General features: G+C 41.2%; 1 protein-coding gene across 6 annotated transcripts in view; it reads left to right on the forward strand.

The window, feature by feature from the left end:
* neto1l (neuropilin (NRP) and tolloid (TLL)-like 1, like) overlaps positions 1 to 17,988 on the forward strand; it is an 81,540-nt gene that overhangs the window by 53,276 nt on the left and 10,276 nt on the right. For 4 of the 6 annotated variants that reach the window (XM_074621943.1, XM_074621946.1, XM_074621947.1 and 1 more), the window contains exons 5-8: positions 869 to 910; positions 1,165 to 1,292; positions 10,486 to 10,568; positions 12,353 to 12,498. In XM_074621943.1, the coding sequence (XP_074478044.1) occupies positions 869 to 910; positions 1,165 to 1,292; positions 10,486 to 10,568; positions 12,353 to 12,498 (399 nt within the window). Of the gene's footprint in view, positions 1 to 868; positions 915 to 1,164; positions 1,293 to 10,485; positions 10,569 to 12,352; positions 12,499 to 17,988 lie in introns of those variants that run through there. The other 2 variants (XM_074621948.1, XM_074621949.1) reach the window with 2 other exon arrangements.

The following is a 17,988-nucleotide window of genomic DNA, read 5'->3' on the forward strand; positions in this document are numbered from 1 at the left end:
GATTTTATTTCATCTATATAAGCAATGTGTGTAGCAACATTTAGAAAAAAGAAAATCTCCCTTAATCTTAATTATATATGAGAGCACTATAGAAGAAGGCTCCCATCCTTATGAAAACATCCACATCTCAGTTGAAATCATTAACCCTTCAAGCCTTCCACCAAGCCTTTTCATCAGCATTAAACTTAACAAATTCTGCAAAGAAGACAACGAGTACTAGCCAATCAGAGGCAGAGTAGGGCGGTCTTCAGAATATGGGTGGCGAGCAAACTGCAGTAAGTAACCCTCTGGGTTAAACAGTAACCTCAGTATGCTACCATATACACCAGGGGTAGGCAACCTTAGGCAAACGTCCCGCCATTGGCATGCAGCAGCTTAACTAGTGGCATACTAGCGATAAGTGTGTCAGAGAGTTTTGGAAATGTTGAAATACCCTCTCATCCGCATGCCAAATTACCTCTTGCACATAGTTACAGGATGTCTTCTTGGCTATGGTTTGTGAGATCAGGAGGATTTTGGGAAATTTGTATTGCAAATATGTGTTCAAAAAGTGCATCAATTATGCAAAAGTGGAGCTTCCAATAAAGAATCTCACATTCTGGAGTTCATGACCTTTGACCACAAGTTGTGGACTTGACAGAAGATGGCATGGGCAGCAGCCAACATGTTCTCTTTAAGACGACTGCAAATGAGAGTGTATAGCGAAGTCAAAAATAATTTAGGAGTGAGGGTAATTGTAGTTTTCTCTGCAGGAAGTTCCTCTGTACATTGTTACACCTGCTTGTTTTTGCCTCTACGAGGATCCTGATTTTGTAATCATGTATTAAAAATGAATGCCCCCCCCACCCCTCTTCTGCTCTCTCCTCAGATCCGGACTTTGCAGACATGGGAGTCCCCCCACCTCTGCCCTGTAGGTATACTCCCTCTCTCTCTCTTTCTGCCTCTGTTTCTTCCTTTCTCTTTTTCTCTCACTTGTTTTCACATTCACTATTTTTACCTCAATAAAGCCTATTTATTCTGTCGTTCCTCCAGTTATATGTATTATTCGTGTTGTTTAAAGTTTGTGTGTACCTGTGTGGTATTTGTGTGTGCATGTGTTTGCTCGAACCGCACACATGCATATATGTGTGCATGTGTGTGTTTATGCATATGCGTGTGTTTCAGCCTGTCAGTATGACATGGTTGGCCCAGAAGGTATCGTTGAGTCCCATCAGATCACCAGAGACGGGAAGGCTGGCGCCGCCGAGGCCGTCGACTGTAAATGGTACATCCGTGCTCCGCCGCACTCCAAGGTTAGTGACGCTAAGCTACGCTCCCATCCAACTGTGAATTAGATTTACTGCCCAATTTTGAAATGTCACACAGGATAAAATGGAAATGAAGTTGCGCTCCCATCAGCGTGGGTTGATGACAGCAGAACGCGGTTACGCCAGACGACAAATCAAGAACGATAGATGCCACAAGGCTGTTGTTCACTATATGTCTTCATTCCTTGAGGAATTTTCAACTTCAAGACTCTTGTTGAGTATTTTATCGTATTAATTTGGTGTTTCCATTCAGCATTCCTTCACACACGCAGTGAGATCAAGGGTTGCATCAGGAAGCTTTGATATTGCATGTGGGTTTGTGTGCAGCTGTCAGCAGTATCCCAACGTGAGTGTTTGTGGCTGCGGGGGGACTTGTTCCTCTGCTAGGGTCAGACAGATAGGCAGAGAGGGTTTACTCGGGGTCAGGCCCATTTTTTTAATCAGCAAGCTGTTGCCAAGAGGAAAAGAGGGATGGAAGGAGAAAGAGAGAGGGAGATGAGTGGAGGTAGACCGGACAGACCGAGAGAAGGAGCGTTAGTGCTGATGAAATAGTGTTGCCATGCAGTTTGACCCTGAGGCCGCCGACAGCCTGCGTTTGTCTTCCACGCCGCCCTGCATGCATATACAAACACTGACATACATACACACAGGTATGTACACACCTTTGCTACATCCCCTAACACCTAAGCACTAGACATGCTTCCTTATCTACCAGAGGTACCCGTGCTGCATTAATGCTACAGGATTAAAAGTTCCCCGAGGGTGTAGAGCAGCAGTGCAGGAAAAGGCCACATTTTACAAACGCTATAACTTCTCATATGAATCCATATGGCTCGACCATATACGTACACACACACAGTCCAGTCCATGACTGCACTTAATCTACTCCTGAAATCGTGTTGGCTCTCTTCTGGGTGCATTTACTGGACTTGATTTAATAGAATAAGGCCACATTTTTACTTTGACGGACTTTTATGTTTAGAATAATTCAGTCAAGGACAAAAGATATTACGAGGCCTGCACTTTAAGGATGTAAAGGGGTTTGGCCTCATATATAATACTGTAATTGTAAATGGTGAGGTAAAATGTTCCTGCAATTTACTAGTGCAGTACCCGTTCGGAGCTCGACCCTGTCTGGAATGGGCAGATTGCTTGGCCCCCAGAAGTGCTGCTTGCAGCGTTCTCGAGAACCGTGGTATGGCTGTTTGTACCTGCCAAGTGTGAAGTCGATTGGATAAATGGCTCTCGAGATATGCAAAGGGAGGTCATACATACATACATACATGCATACATACATACGCAGACAGACAGAGAATACTTCCTTTATAGGTAGATGATGCTGGTACAGCGCCACGTGTCTGCCAAATGGCACCAAATTTGTCATGGTCTCTCAGACATAATATTTTCACAAGTCCACCAAATGTGGTCGCAATAGCACAAAGCATTCAGGAGATATGACATTGTTTGTCCACAGCATTTGAGCTAACGTTGAGGGCCAGAGATGTTCTCTACCAAATCTGGTGCCAATTGCTCAAAATCTGTATGAGTAGTAGCAAAAAATCTGATTTGGATACAATTGAAAATGGTAGAAAATCGAGATGCAAATGGGCGAGGCTTATCTGGATAGACTTGTCTGGACCAACAGAATCCAGGAAAAAAAAGAATTATGTTTCTGATAGTTAAGGTTCATAAGTTACAGGCCAAAATGTAAAGTTCATTGCAATAGCGCCACCATCTGGTCAAATTGCACCACATTCCACACTGCACTCCCTTGGGTCCCCAGCAATACACCCGCCAAGTTTGGAGTCAATTGGATGATCGGTTCTCGAGATATGCAAAGGACATACAGAAAGACACACAGATAGACAGATTTGTTGCTTTCTAGTTAGATAATGGCTTAAACTTACAATCTCGAAGATCTACGTTTTGTTCTCTTTGGTGACACCTATGGTGATAAGGTGTGTTTTTGGATCTCACTTCCCAGAGATCGCTGCTTGTGATTTTTCCCGGGAATGTCGCCACAGACACCCAGTTCGTACTACTGCAAATGCAAGGGGCTTTGATCAAGGGGCTATAGGCTCAATCACCATTGTGTTACCTCATTTGGTGATTGATAGTGACTTAACAGACCTTTATTTAGATGAAAATCTTTGAGATCAGTACTTAAAGGATGTTCAAAAAGCTTGTTTGACGTTTTCTTTCAGTCATTTTAGCATATGTTAGAATGTAAAAATGTAGATACTGTATGAAGAAAAACCTAATTTAACCATAATAAAGGTTATTGCAAGAAATTAAGTCAATACATTCAAAATAGTGACTAACTATTAGGAATGGGTATCATTTAAAAAATGACGATGCCAGTACTAATACCTGTACCCTTAAAGTGATACCAATACCAATAGGGTACTTCAATCATGATGTGAATGGAAGCTGTCCCACTGGCTAGCTAATCGCTGCCGCACTGCAGAGCGCTCATACAGCGTTTACCGCTGGTAACGCCGTCCCCGACCCTCTCTGTGTTCAGAGCCGTGTGCCAGCAGGCAATCCCGGCTGTATTGGTTGTAGCTGCTGCGGTAGTGGGCCAATGTTTGGCTGCGAGCAAAACCATACAAATAGTGGTGTTTTTTTTCTAGATTTTGTTACTAAAAGGATCGATTGCAGGTATCTTTTGACTGGAGAAGTTTTGATACTACTTGGTACCGGGTTATTTCGGTCGATACCTTAAAGGTATTGAGTAGGCCTACCGATACCCAGCCCATCCCTACTTACTATATAGGACTTTATAAATGGGGTTCAGTTCTCAGTGTGTGCATTCTCCCATTACTCCCAGGAGTTAGATAAGGCAGCTGCGATGTCAGCTCAACCGTCACTATTTGTTTCACTAATTCAGCACTTGTTAATGTTACAAGATGTTATCCTTTCCTCTTTGTGGCCACCATAGAGATCCTTTTAAAGTCATACAGTCCACATTAGGGAAGCTATTAAACTTCTCTGATGGAAAACTGTGATTTGGTCCACACCACTTTTTCATGCAGGTTTTTCATACTGCGCTGCAGGCTATTGTACTACACACACACACACCAACTTATGATATGCCTGGCTGATAATAATGGTGCGACTGTGATTCATGGCCACAGCAGTTGCTTAGCTCTTATCTGACATAATATTCTTCGGGTCGCATATTTTCCGCTAGCGCCCTTGCCTCCCTTCAGAAATGTCCTTTGGATTCAGCTACTTTAAACCCCAAGGCCACAGGAACTATATGACTGCGTCATCCACCTATAGAGCCATTCTCTCCATCATCAGCACTCATGTGGAACCATACAGTAAATGAAATGGGTATTAGGAGGGACCCTGGACCCGGTTAAATGTGACAGTCGATGCAGAAAAAGCAGCATTGATTCCTTAGTCTCTCTTAAGTGGAGTGCGTGAGTCAGCCAGTGCGTCGTGGCCACAGCACCAAAGAGGACCATAAGTCAATTTTGTGTGTGTGGCATGCATGAATCCGTGTGTGTGTGTGAGGCCAAGGCCGTGTATGTGCATGAAAAAGCGACAGAGTGATCGAGCCTGGCAGTATGATGTATTTTCCTTGGTCTGAATCAGTGTCATATTTCGCCCTGCAGGAGTGTCTCACAAGGCAAATCACGGGCCAAAGGCTGACTGTCGTTGGCACTGACGGACAAGGCGGCAAATAAAATTTTTTAGCACAAATCCATCTTCACACAGTCCCGAAGCTCTCGCACCCACCACCACTTTTTACTCTCAATTCAAACTTACTGTACTCACTTTCTAAAACACACACATGCTACTGCAGTGAAGGATGCAGGGGATGCCACCCACCCCATTCACCGTGCATGTGCCGCGTGCTTTCACTTCCCCGTGCTGATACAGTACTGCACTGTACCCAGCGTGCCAGAAAACAGCAGAGAGATAATGACATCCTATACCGGAGGCTCTAATTAGACTGCACCGGAGCGCTCCAGAGAGAAGGGAGGAGAGTGGGGACAGAGGAGGAGGAAAAATGGGAAAGGAGGGGATAAGGGAAAGATATACTTAATAATGCATTTTGTCAAAGATCTAAATGTATAGGGAGGAAGTTTAGGGGTTAGAAAGGGGTAGACCAGCTGAAAGACATAATTGCAAGTAAGCAATAATGACCATGTGTTGTTGCCAGGAGTGACAGCAATGCACCAATTTTAATGCCATAATGTGATTGCTTTACACCACCATGTGTCATTTTTTTTTTTTTCCTATAAATAGATTTTGCAGAAACGACCTCGAAAAAAACAATTAATTCGCTTTTACTGGTAAATTAACAAGATTCAGTTAGTGGCACGGCTGTGCAACATCCCCTTTTACATATACAATATGACAACTCTCGTCAAGCATTCTGTGTTATTCTAGTATCATTTCTGCTTCTTTTTCTGTTTGGACGGCTGTCGGAATTCAGCTGACAGCTGTTAGTTGTAGAAGAATATTTTCAGTCGCCTCATTTTGACTCATAACAGCTACTGCGTTTTCCACAGACATCATTTGTGTCTTGTCTGTTTTACACCGTCTGTATTTTTCCACCACGCCTGCCTGCACCGTCTGACACCTTCCCCGTCCTTTGATGAAGATAATGGCCACAATATGGGCATTCATTCTGACTGTAATGAACAGCACGCACGCTGTTACCGCCACCTTTTAGCAACGGTGAGAACATATTCTTCCCCCCAGTCAGTGATGGATTCTGCGTCATTATTGGGCGCTGTGGAATCAATGAGGAGGCAGCCTATTTTCCTGCTGGAGCCAATCTCTCGCCTTACAAATTGGCCATTGTATCTATCTGATCCATTGCCGTCATTTGGCTTTGTGATGCCGTCTGCAGTCAGATTTTTCTTCATCATCGGGCCAGTTAGGAGAGTTCAGCAACGAGAGCTGTAGAGAAATATAGCTTTTATTTATGGGTCTGTTGGTTTGTGCATGTCTCTTTCACATAATGAGGCCTTTCTTGATGGCCTTTCCAGTCAAATCTAGAAACTATAGCATCGACCAGACATTTACTTTAGTGAATGCAAAGATATCACAGGCATGAAGAACTGCAGTTATTATTTTTCCATGCTTAAACTCAGCAGGAAGCACATGAGCGAAATGGTAACGACTGCAGTCTTTGGTACCTTTTCCACCATTTCATGTCATAAAAACATTACAGTCCTCATCAAAGACCATAAGGCTGTCATCTTATACAACATAAAAGGGTGTACAGTATGTGGCCGCATGGTGTGAAACCTTTTTTTTCCTTTTATCACTATGTTGTCCCCCTCCGCCAAATAACAATAATTGAAAACACTTTTTGTTTCTTTCAAGTTTAGCCTGCAACTATCAGCACTTCCAATGGTAGCCATGTCCTGAAGCTGCATTTCCTTCTGTCCTGCATTAGTGTTTCAGGTTTTACAGTTCACACTGGCAGCGAGACAACAGTAGTTGCATTTTTAGATACGGTAGTACATCTGTGGTGCTTATCTTCTATTTAGATAAAGAGCGCAATAAATAAGATCAGTGAGATGTGCTATTTTTCCAGCTATAGTACAAGTGCTGGATTGGTTTACCTTGCATTAATACATAAAAAAGTTATCATTCCTCTGTCATACTTCCATTGCACCACAACCCCTATCCATCCAGGAAACTAGACCTGTGTAGGACAAACCCATCAGCTATAGCTGTAACATGAGGGATACAGCAAGTATCATCATGCAACTCATCAATGTTGTTAATGCAGAGATCCTATAAGCTGTGAAAAGACCTTGGGTGTTGTCAGATAGATCATACTGTATATGGCCTCAACTCAAAGCAAGTAATGCACTAGCGCATTAGTGCAGCTCTGTAGTATGTCACAGATAATGACAAGACCAAGAGTCAACAGCCACACTAGCAGCTCTGTGAGGCTGCACTTACTGTGGGCAAAGCAGCACTTTGAGCTAAATGCCAACATCAGCATGCTGACATGCTGATGTTAAGCAGTTATAATGTTTACCATGTTCCCCATCTTAGTTTTGCATGCTAGCATTTGCTAATCAGCACTTAACACAAAGTGCATCTGAGGCTGATGGGAATGTCATTGGATTTTTACTATTTAGTCATAAACCAAAGTATTGGCCAAATTAAAAATTGTGACCAGATGATAACGCCAGATGAAAAGTCACAAAATCCCCTTAAGTGATTACAATTCATCCTGAGGGGGACATGAATGTCTGTGCCAAATTTGATGGCAATTCATCCAGAAATTGTACCTCCACTTTACTCAGAGCTCTCAGAGCTTCATGATGATCAACACAAAGTCCAGTCAGAGCTCTGAGGAAATGCCAGGTAAAAAACAAAAATTGTATATATGAATATGTATTCCTGTATCCTTAATAGAGAGCTACAGGAATGAGTCCTAAAACCCGGAATTGAGTTAGCATTTTAGCAGCTCTGGTTCCCTCGTCTGTAAGTCAATGGATTTTTTTGGGAATGTGTGGAGATTGGGCCAGGCTGACATTAGATTCCAGGTTTAAATTATTATCCCAGTCAGTAGGATTCATTGTCTCTGAACCAAGAATGTCTGTACAAAATCATGGGCTAATCCATCCAGTAGATATTGAGATATTTCACAGGATAAATGGAAACTTTGACCTGCTGGCGGCGGTAGATGAAAAATCAGGGGATCGACAAAGTCATTAGTATTCATCTTCTGGGGACCATAAATGTGTGTACAAAAGCCAACACTACCACCAACTTCATGACTCCATCCAGAATCACTTACTGTATAATGGTCAAGCTGGTGGGGGGGAATTATGCCCTTTCACGATTGAAGGTTCGTCACTTTAATCAGCCATTACCACCAGATGAAGTCTATTCAAAAAGTTGAGCGTACACTTGATCAGCTTTGTCTTGCATTTGTAATGAGTCCCCCCTGATAGAATTAGCTTTTATGGTTACAGACTGCTGCGTTAACTGCATTCTTTGTGCTGTGGGTGGAGCACTTGATGTCTAATTTGGCTGACGACAGAATGACTGGGCCAAGTGACAGAATTAACATGCTTATAGGTGCTTTCTTCCCCATTACTGCTCTCTTGAACCTTAACCTTAACTATAACCTTAACAATAACACATAAATTCAGTCTTCTTTGGCAACATGCCGCATGGAATGGAGCCATTTTTAAACAACATCCACCCATAATAATTACTTTGTTCTTTACTTGTTAAGTGTAAGTGATTGCTGACAGTTTTCTTCAGAGCCTAAATCCTTCATATTTCTGAAAAAAAATAGCAGCATTTATGTTACTTTCTACAATGTCAAGTGAGGTTCCTCTCAGATCCCTGACCTAATCATTTTGTTTTTCTGAGCTCATCACTTTGGGCTATTTCCAGAGTCTGAAAAGTGAAGCCAATACAGAAGTGCGTTAAACTTGCATTCTTTCTAACAGCCAGCAGGGGGTGACTCCTCTGGTTGCAAAAATAAGTCAGATTGTATAGAAGTCTATGAGAAAATGAGCCTACTTCTCACTTGATTTATTACCTCAGTAAACATTGTAAACATGAGTTTATGGTCTCAATCGCTAGTTTCAAGTCTTCTTCAATACAGCATGATGTTCATTTAGTAAATTATGGTCCCATTTAGAGTCAAATAGACCATAAAGCAGGGTATGCTTGAGGGCGTGGCTACCTTGTGATTGACAGGTTATTACCACGGTGTTGTCCGGTCTGGTAGTTGTCCGCCTCTTCGTCTTACAACTTTCACAATGTGTTTTCAGTTCATGAAAATTAATTACCTTTTTGGTCACCTGAAAATGCTCTTAGCTCCACCCTCTCGTGTCATGTCTGGTTGTAAAAACAAAAAGATGACGACTGCCAAAATGACGAACTCGAGGCTCCAAAACAGCAGTCCACAAACCAATGAGTTACATCACGGTGACTACGTCCACTTATTTTATAAAGTCTATGGTTCATCCACCCTGCCGGGAAACCACATTTTATGTCTACCATCTCTTTCTGTCACATTTAAAAGGGCACTGTTTTGGAAATCCATGCACTATTTGATAGACTGCAACAGCACGCCACAGTGACGTCTGCTAAGAAACTGTCTCCAGAGCCTCTTCCATCTTCCAGCCCTTGCTGCAGGGATTAAGACATTAATATCAATACAAGTCCATACACATTAATTTTAGGAAAGGCACATACTCCCCATGTGCTGTATGCATTCATCTTTGCATTGTGAAGCCAGCAGTGACATTGAGCGGTATTTAATTCCAGTATCACACCGTTGAAGGCAAAAAAAATGCCCTGATTCTTGTGACAAAAACCAAAAAGAGTGGCTGATAAATCTTTATTAGATGGAAGATTATTGACACCAATATGAAATCCCTTTGGATTGGATAGCTTGTTTCCCCCTCTCCGATCTATTTCACTTGTCATGTTGTTGAAGCTGAGTTGACACTCCAAGGTCCATTATCCTGCTCCATCTGCAGCTTTCGTCTTTGGGCATCCGAAAGCGTCACATTCCCCTGTCACAGTTCCGGGAGCGGCCCACTCATTAACCGTAATGATGGCGAGTGCCATGTGCAGCCAACCAGAACCGGGACTGTGATTGGGCGATCTCAGCCTGATGAATGAGCGACAGACAATGATGCAGAGGCAATAAGGAAGTGTTAGTTTCACACAGAATAGCTGTTGTGAAGAGTCAAGGTGGATGGCAAGGTGGATATTTCACTCAACAAGGGATCGTTAGGGTAATAAAATAGTCCATATATCTGTCACGGTTTGAAAATCTTTGTTATATACTGTGTATGTTTGGAGTTCATGAATTTCAATGGAAAATGTAACCGTGCAAAAATGTCCACGGTCTCCTTAGAGTTTAACAAGGTTGTAGGTTTTTGCGTAATGCTTTATCTCAACAGATATGGATAATGAGTCTAAAGCTAATAGACTCTGTCTGTCTCTGAGTCCTCATTTGATATGCGTATGTAATGACTTTGTACAAGCTGCAGTCTGTCAGTCTTATTTCATTACAAAGCTGCTATATCAGGCTCTGGGAGAATGAATAAGATGCACGGGACATAATAATAGGAAGGAGCTGAAAAATGTTCTATTCACCTTTTTCAACCTCTGCCATTTGTCTTTGTATTTCCTCTCCTCTCCGCCTCCTTGCATTGGACAGATCTACCTGCGTTTTCTTGACTATGAGATGGCCAATTCCAACGAATGCAAGCGCAACTTCGTGGCGGTGTACGACGGTGGCAGGTGTGACATTTTTAACCTCTCATTGTGATGAATTATACAGAGTCTTACTCGTTCATCCAAGGTCCTTTATCTTGTGATTATGACTTAATCATCTCCCTATCATGAGATAACAACTTGCAGTTGTGCTTTTTCTTGCGAAGACTTAAATATTTAATCATGTCGAGACAAGAAATTAATGGTTTTGACAAGATACAGTTTCTTTGCCCTCGTCTGTCCATGTCGGGTTAACCTCACATGACTCTACTGGATAACACACTGAGAAACAAGGATCAAGATTGATTAACAGATCTGATTTGACTTTACAAGAATCAATTTCTGACACAAGGAGAAATATATGTAGGCTGTATTGCTACTGAGGCACAGTGTGGACAGAGTGTACAGACAAATCTCCACACACATTTTCAGATCTCTGCCACGTCAGAAGTGTAGCAAAAGTCATGTGTAAATAGACGGCCAATTGACACGCCTTTTGAGTTGTAACTGACGATTTGTCTGTATTTCCAGCCCTTGGAGTAGATACTTTGACTTTGCAGCCAATAATATCTATGTACGCATTTACAGATTTGTCTACACATTTCCAGATTTATGTACACATTTACAGATTTGTCTACACATTTACAGATTTATGTACACATTTACAGATTTGTCTACACATTTACAGATTTATGTACACATTTACAGATTTGTCTACACATTTACAGATTTGTCTACACAATTACAAATCTCAATCCACTTGCAAATCTGAATACCATTTGGAATTTTTTTTCAACACATTTACAAATCTGATTGCGCACTCACGGATTCTGAATACACATTTGCAGATTCCTGTACACATTCACAAATCTCAGTATGCATTTAGAGATTATTTTACACATTTGTAAATCTAATTACGCACACACGGATTGAGATATAATGACACATCTCTCCACAGACATTTGCAAATAGTTCTGCTACAATAATGGACCCATACTTTCTATTAAAGACAAAGTGTTTTGTCAGTTGCAGTTAAAGGAATAGTGCAAAATGTTAATAAATACACTTATTTGCTGTCTTGCTGAGAGTTTCATGAAAATCTTGATACCACTCTCATGTCTATACATGTATGTGTAGCCAAAGCCAGCCAAAGACTGGGAAAAGGGAATCTTTTTCATCACCATGAGGTTGCTGAGCAACCAGTGGAGACTCCAGGAAGTCACTGCACCCGGCCAAGAAATAATCAAGCACATAACACACTGTAAAACCACAACTCTTTGTTTTTTAAACTTTTAAACAAACAAGATATAACGTGTTATCTTTAAAGGTGCTGGTAGGTGGATTTCGTTACCTTTGGACAGAGCCAAGCTACCTTTTTCCTGTTGTTTGGCTGCTAGCAATAGCTATTGAACAGTCTGAGGTAATGATCTTTTCATCAACAAAGCAAGTGTATTTCAAACTATTTCTTTAATAGAACAGCCAAACAGCTATTTTTAGGCAACTTCACTTGCAAAACTGTAATTTCTTTTTTATCTTGTGATCGTGAGATATTAAAATCACGATCAAAGAAAACGATATTTGATATCTTGAGATAAGGGTGCAATTAACTACAATATGCTTTAAAACAAATATGAGCTCCCCAACAATCTAATGTGTTATCTTGAGATAACCTGAATATAAAATTGTGATCACATGATGATGGGCTTTAAAGTACTATGATGGCTGCTCTGGGCTTCTGTTAAATAATGTGAGATTATTAGAGAGATGTTACTTGATAACAAACTCTATTATCTCATCCTGTCTCATCTCAGTTCGGTGGAAGACCTGAAGAGCAAGTTCTGCTCCACGGTGGCCAACGACATCATGCTCGTTTCCACGCTGGGCGTCATCCGCATGTGGGCGGACGAGGCCAGCCGCAAAAGCCGCTTCCGCATCCTTTTCACCACCTACCAAGAGCGTAAGATATCTACACTCGCACACATGTTGCTGTTTATCATAAAGATGTTTACTGCTGCATGACCAACCTACTGAGGGAAACTGATTAGCTTTATTTATCAGTCCACGACAGCGACATCGATGCCAAAATAAAAACAGGTCTGGTCTTTAGTGGTAGACATTAAAGGAAGATGGAGGCACAGTGACCACGTTTATGGCAACTTATATTGGATGCCGTTAGTGGGAAAGGTGCTGCCAGAGGTTTCCATTTAGTTTTATGACCATTTAAACAGCAGCAAGCAGGAAACCAAGGAATGTGATTTCCATTATAGGGAATATTGCCTGTGGGTTATCGTGAATATGACAGTATTGGTGGACCAGCACTGTTCTTAGTAGATAGATAAAAAAATGGATACAAAGAGAGAGAGAGTGAGACAAAGGATGGTACAGTGTGTTCACATCTACCCGTTTTCTTTTAGCCAAACACCTGGGAGAGATTCAAATTCACACACACACACACACACACACACACACACACACACACAGTACACAAGCTATTCCTCTTTCTCATTCACTGGCTCCTCATTGATGGAGCTTGTAGTTTGACAGGGGTTGCAGAGGGCATTCTTTGTACTAGTGAGGTGAATGAAGAGGGTCTGAGGCTTGAGAGCACACAGTATGTCAGTGTCATTCGGCGCTTTTTAATGCCACATACACACACACACACACACGCACACACACACACACACACACACTACTGAACTTTAATCTTTTCATTTTCATTTTTGGAATTTGAAGAGGAATATCTCTCACAGCAAAACTGGTCGAGATAAAAAATGAAAACAATAAAGGGCTTGCCCCGAACAAATATATATATATATATGTATATACATATATATATATATTATAACATGATTCAAATAATACAGTATGTTAATAGTGGGGCAGCTAGGCTTATATATTCATAACAATTGTGCATTTTGCGATAAAAGCAACAAATTTGGCACAGATGTAGGTTTATATGCTATGAATGATAAGATCAGAAATCAGAAGATCACAGATATGCTTTCCTGCTTTTTAAAAGCCTTTAACCTGATAAAAACGCAACAAAAATAAAAATAAAAGGAGCACGGTCAATTCAGGGTCAAACTTCACCCCCTTGCTTTCAAGATAGAATGACAACCACCTACCATACACCTATAGAACGGCAAGATCTTCAGCTTTCCATCGGTGCATATTCATGTTTATTAACAGTAAAATTGACAGAGATATTGCTGGTAACCTCTACTCACGGCTCCCATGAGAATTTTTTATAAATCAGTTCACCGAGTTTCTAAAACATCATTTGCAGTTCCACTCAGAGATGCTTTGCTCTTTATTTTTATGATGGCAAAAGGAAAAACACGATGCCGGATGCTTCCTTTCAGATTGCTCTATTATTGCCATATTGCGTCACATCGGGATTATGGCTATTGAAAAGAAGACATAATTCATCATGGATAAATCCATGTATTTAAAAGTCAGTGGTTATTTGAAAGTGAGTTTAACACAATTTTCCGTTATGTTGCATGGTTGATTGGATTCATTGAATGTCACAAACTAGACCCACACTTAAGGACTCATTAGACCCTGAAGGACAATCACTCCTCACATATGTCTATATTCAGGCTGTATGAGTATATTGTAGTGATAAGATTAGTTTAGCAACCAGCTTCTAAAGAATAAGGGACAGCATTAGCAGCGGAGTTGTTTGTGTTGTGAAGTCAGTGTCCCCTTTTGTAAGGCCTTTTTCACAAAGCAGAGCCAGGATGTGCTGTTGCCGGGGCAACGCTTCTGCCTAAGTCACTCAGGCGATCCCCAGCCAGACCTCAGCCTTTAGAGCAGCATCCACCACAGCTCAGCAGCACTGCACCAACCCTGTCAACAGTGAGTGAACAGGTGCACCAGAGAAGTAATGCAGTCTAGTGCTGCTGTCTGAACTCACTGCTGGTGCAGACCAACTTGTTTGAAGTATTTTCAAAAAGTAAAACACACTATAGTACATTGGTAATAGTGGAGTAAGGCAGCTTATTTTCAATGTGTATCGTCATTTTCTCTAAGATTTGTGTGCAAGATGTAATGACATGTAAATATCACGTACGTGGTTTTGACAGATTTCGACAAATGTTTTTTTATTTTTCATTGTTGATTTCACGATGTAAAACAAGCTCATGTTTAAAAAAGCGACAGTCATCACAAATGATTTGTTGAGGTGCAAATAGTAGAAACAAATAATTAGATGACATTTAACACCACAGCTCCCTGAGAAACTGAAAGGCGAGGAAAGCGTTTTAATGACTCAATTAAGTGAACAAGATGCCACCTGACATTTATATTATCAAGCTTTTAAAGAGGACCTATTATGCTCATTTTCAGGTTCATAATTGTTTTAGGGGTTTCTACTAGAACATGTTTTACATGATTTAATGTTCAAAAAACGCTTAATTTTTCTCATACAGGCTGTGCTGCAGCACCTCTTTTCACCCTCTGTCTGAAACGCTCTGTTTGAGCTCCTGCCCCGCCCCCTCCCAAAAACACCAGTCTGCTCTGATTGGTCAGCTGGCCAACTCCCCTCCTCAGGTGAAAGGAAGACAATGTGTAACTACTATGAGTGAGTGTGTGTACTCTCTTTCGGGTGCACTATCTGGATTTGCAGCTTATGGGGCAGTTTTTTACGATAAGCACTCCCTTGCTACTGCAGATCCCAAGCCTTTATATGTTGGTTCACAGCTGCTGGTTCCCAGTGGGACCAGCAGCTTTTAGAGAACCATTCACAGCTGCTGACTCCCAGCAAGATGCTCCGATGGGGAGAGCAACGTTCCCAAACGCAAACAGCCACTTTTATCGTCTGCGCTGTGTTCACACCTGTGGATACTACTGATCTTGCTCTGTTTCCAGTCACACACACACACACATACAAACTCACACTCACACACTCCCTGCTATGCAGAACTACAGTGTTAGATTACCAATGTGAAGTATAAGAAAGTGAAGCCTATCTTTACCCGAGAAGCAATTATGTCTTAGGTGATAAATGTGCTCGTGTGACATCTCGGCTGTCAGCATTGTTACGCCTCATCAACAGATACCCGTCTCCGGGGTTGCAGATGGAAATTTCTCTGGCTTCACTACACACATCACTTCTTGTTTCTTGCAAAGCTTCTTTGCTGAATGCTTGAAAGCTTTTGAGAACAACACAGTATGCTAATGTCTGCCAACATATGGATCTTTGCTATAGGCCTTAGATCGGATTATATCATGTCTACCCACATGTTATCTTGGTTACTTTGGGATTAAAAAGAGTAGGATTAGATTTGATTGTAGCATTGTACAGCAACATACAGTAAGATAAGAAGGAGTGATAGACCGATGGATGGATGGTTGGATAGACGGATGGATGGCATTTTTGAATATCCAGGGTCTGGGAAATGCCATGCATTGGGATTTAGTTGCATGATAACAAATGTAGTAAATGTAATCCCCCTAAATCAGCTGACAAAGCCCACTGTTTTCACCCAGTGTATTTATACTACATACAGTATAACACTTACATATTAAATTTCTCATGGGGGCCAACAGAATTCTGTCTAAATCATATTATTTTGCTACAATAAAGTCAATTTATTACATTTAAAAAACAAGTGTTGACCAAAGTACTTAACAAAAAAAATATAAAACACAATTAAATCATTAAAATGAAAATAAATAGATAAATAAGAGTAATAGGACAAATTAAATCAATTTTACAGTTATATTAATAACTAAGGGTCCTTTTAAAAAAAAAAGGTGTTTATTAACCAGTATTTAAAAGTGGTAATAAATAGAGGAGAAGGGGTAAACTGGGGACTAAGGAGATTGGAGCTGTAAGCTGGTCCCAGTCCATGCAGTGCTCAGTGGGCTACATCCGGGTCTGAAAAGTGAAGCCAATGCGGAAGTGCGTTAAACTTGCATTCTTTCTAATAGCCAGCAGGGGGCGACTCCTCTGGTTGCAAAAATAAGTCTGATTGTATAGAAGTCTATGATAAAATGAGCCTACTTCTGACTTGATTTATTACCTCAGTAAACATTGTAAACATGAGTTTATGGTCTCAATCTCTAGTTTCAAGTGTCGGAAAATGTCGTATTCAGTGTTCGGTTGTGCTAAGCTCCACCTTATCATGTCACTGGTTGCAAAAAAAACAAACTGACAAAATGCCGAAGTCAAGGCTTCACAATGGTAGTCCACAAACAAATGAGTGAAGTCACGTGACTACGTCCATTTCTTATATACGGTGTATGGCCGTGCTTTAAAAACAAAGTTATATTTCACTGGTAACCAGTGAAGGGAGACCAGTACGGAGTAGATGTTGTCTTTTTGGTACCAGTGGGGAGCATTTTGATGTAGCTGCAGGCAACATAGGGATGACTGACTGACTCCCACATAGAGAGAGTTCCAGTATTTATTATTAACCAGATTCATGGTAATTAATTTAGACACTGATGGCTGGAAAATCAAAGAATATTGTCAATCATTATGGGTTAAAAACAAGAATCAGTGGTGCATAACCAGCAACTGACAGTTATATGAGAGATTATATCACTGCAGGTTTGAGCCCTGAAAAAAAGCTCATTATTGCAAAAGGAAAACAACATCAGACAAAATAAAGACCCATCATCCTCATCTCCTAGAAATAGCCGAACTCCACACCTACAGAAGAAAAATGCAGCTCTGTAGTGGTTATTTGATTAGAAACATTCATGATAACCATGTGTTGCTTCTAGCACTTCACTGCAGAAGCATCTCTGCAGAGAAACCCAGACTACATTTTCATCAGCTACTCATTTAGGAGTTAATTTATGCTTCCAGCAGTGACTGGGGATGCTTCTGTGTGGGCAAAAGGGCACTTTTATTACAGAACGTCTTGAAATTAATTTCGCAGGAGATTAGTGTGGATCTCGCTCCTTATATCGCCTGGTCTCACCCTGTGGTGTGTGGAGGAGGCTAAAGGAGAAGGTGTGGGCTCCCTCTGCTGGCTATTAACAGAAAAAAATAAATGTTTGGCATATAGTGTATGAAATAAAAAAGGATGAGAAAGAGGGAAACAGAGGTAGGGGGGAGAAAATGAGGAGCATCAGAACACACACAGAGAGAGCCATATGACTCAGGAAAGGCAGGCAAAGGCCCAGACAGGATGGAATACAGAGAGATAGAGATAAGTCACTCTAATTTGGTGTGTTATTATTCACTGGGGATGAGTGCTGGGATGTAAACAGCCATGCATCACAGTGGTAACACTGTCAAATAGTCCCCAGCTCTGCCATACTACTAGCAAGCTGCTTTTAGTACCCAGTGCCAGTGTTGTGTGTGAAAGGAGAGAGAGAGAGAGCACTCTGCTATAAACTAAACTATCAGCATGTGGCTAGCTATTTCTCTCACTGTGATTGACAGTATGAATTGGCCAATCAGCTGGCTTATGTATCAATGGGATTGGTT

Source organism: Sebastes fasciatus, chromosome 21 (assembly GCF_043250625.1).
Source record: "Sebastes fasciatus isolate fSebFas1 chromosome 21, fSebFas1.pri, whole genome shotgun sequence".
Classification (NCBI taxonomy): Eukaryota; Metazoa; Chordata; class Actinopteri; order Perciformes; family Sebastidae; genus Sebastes; species Sebastes fasciatus.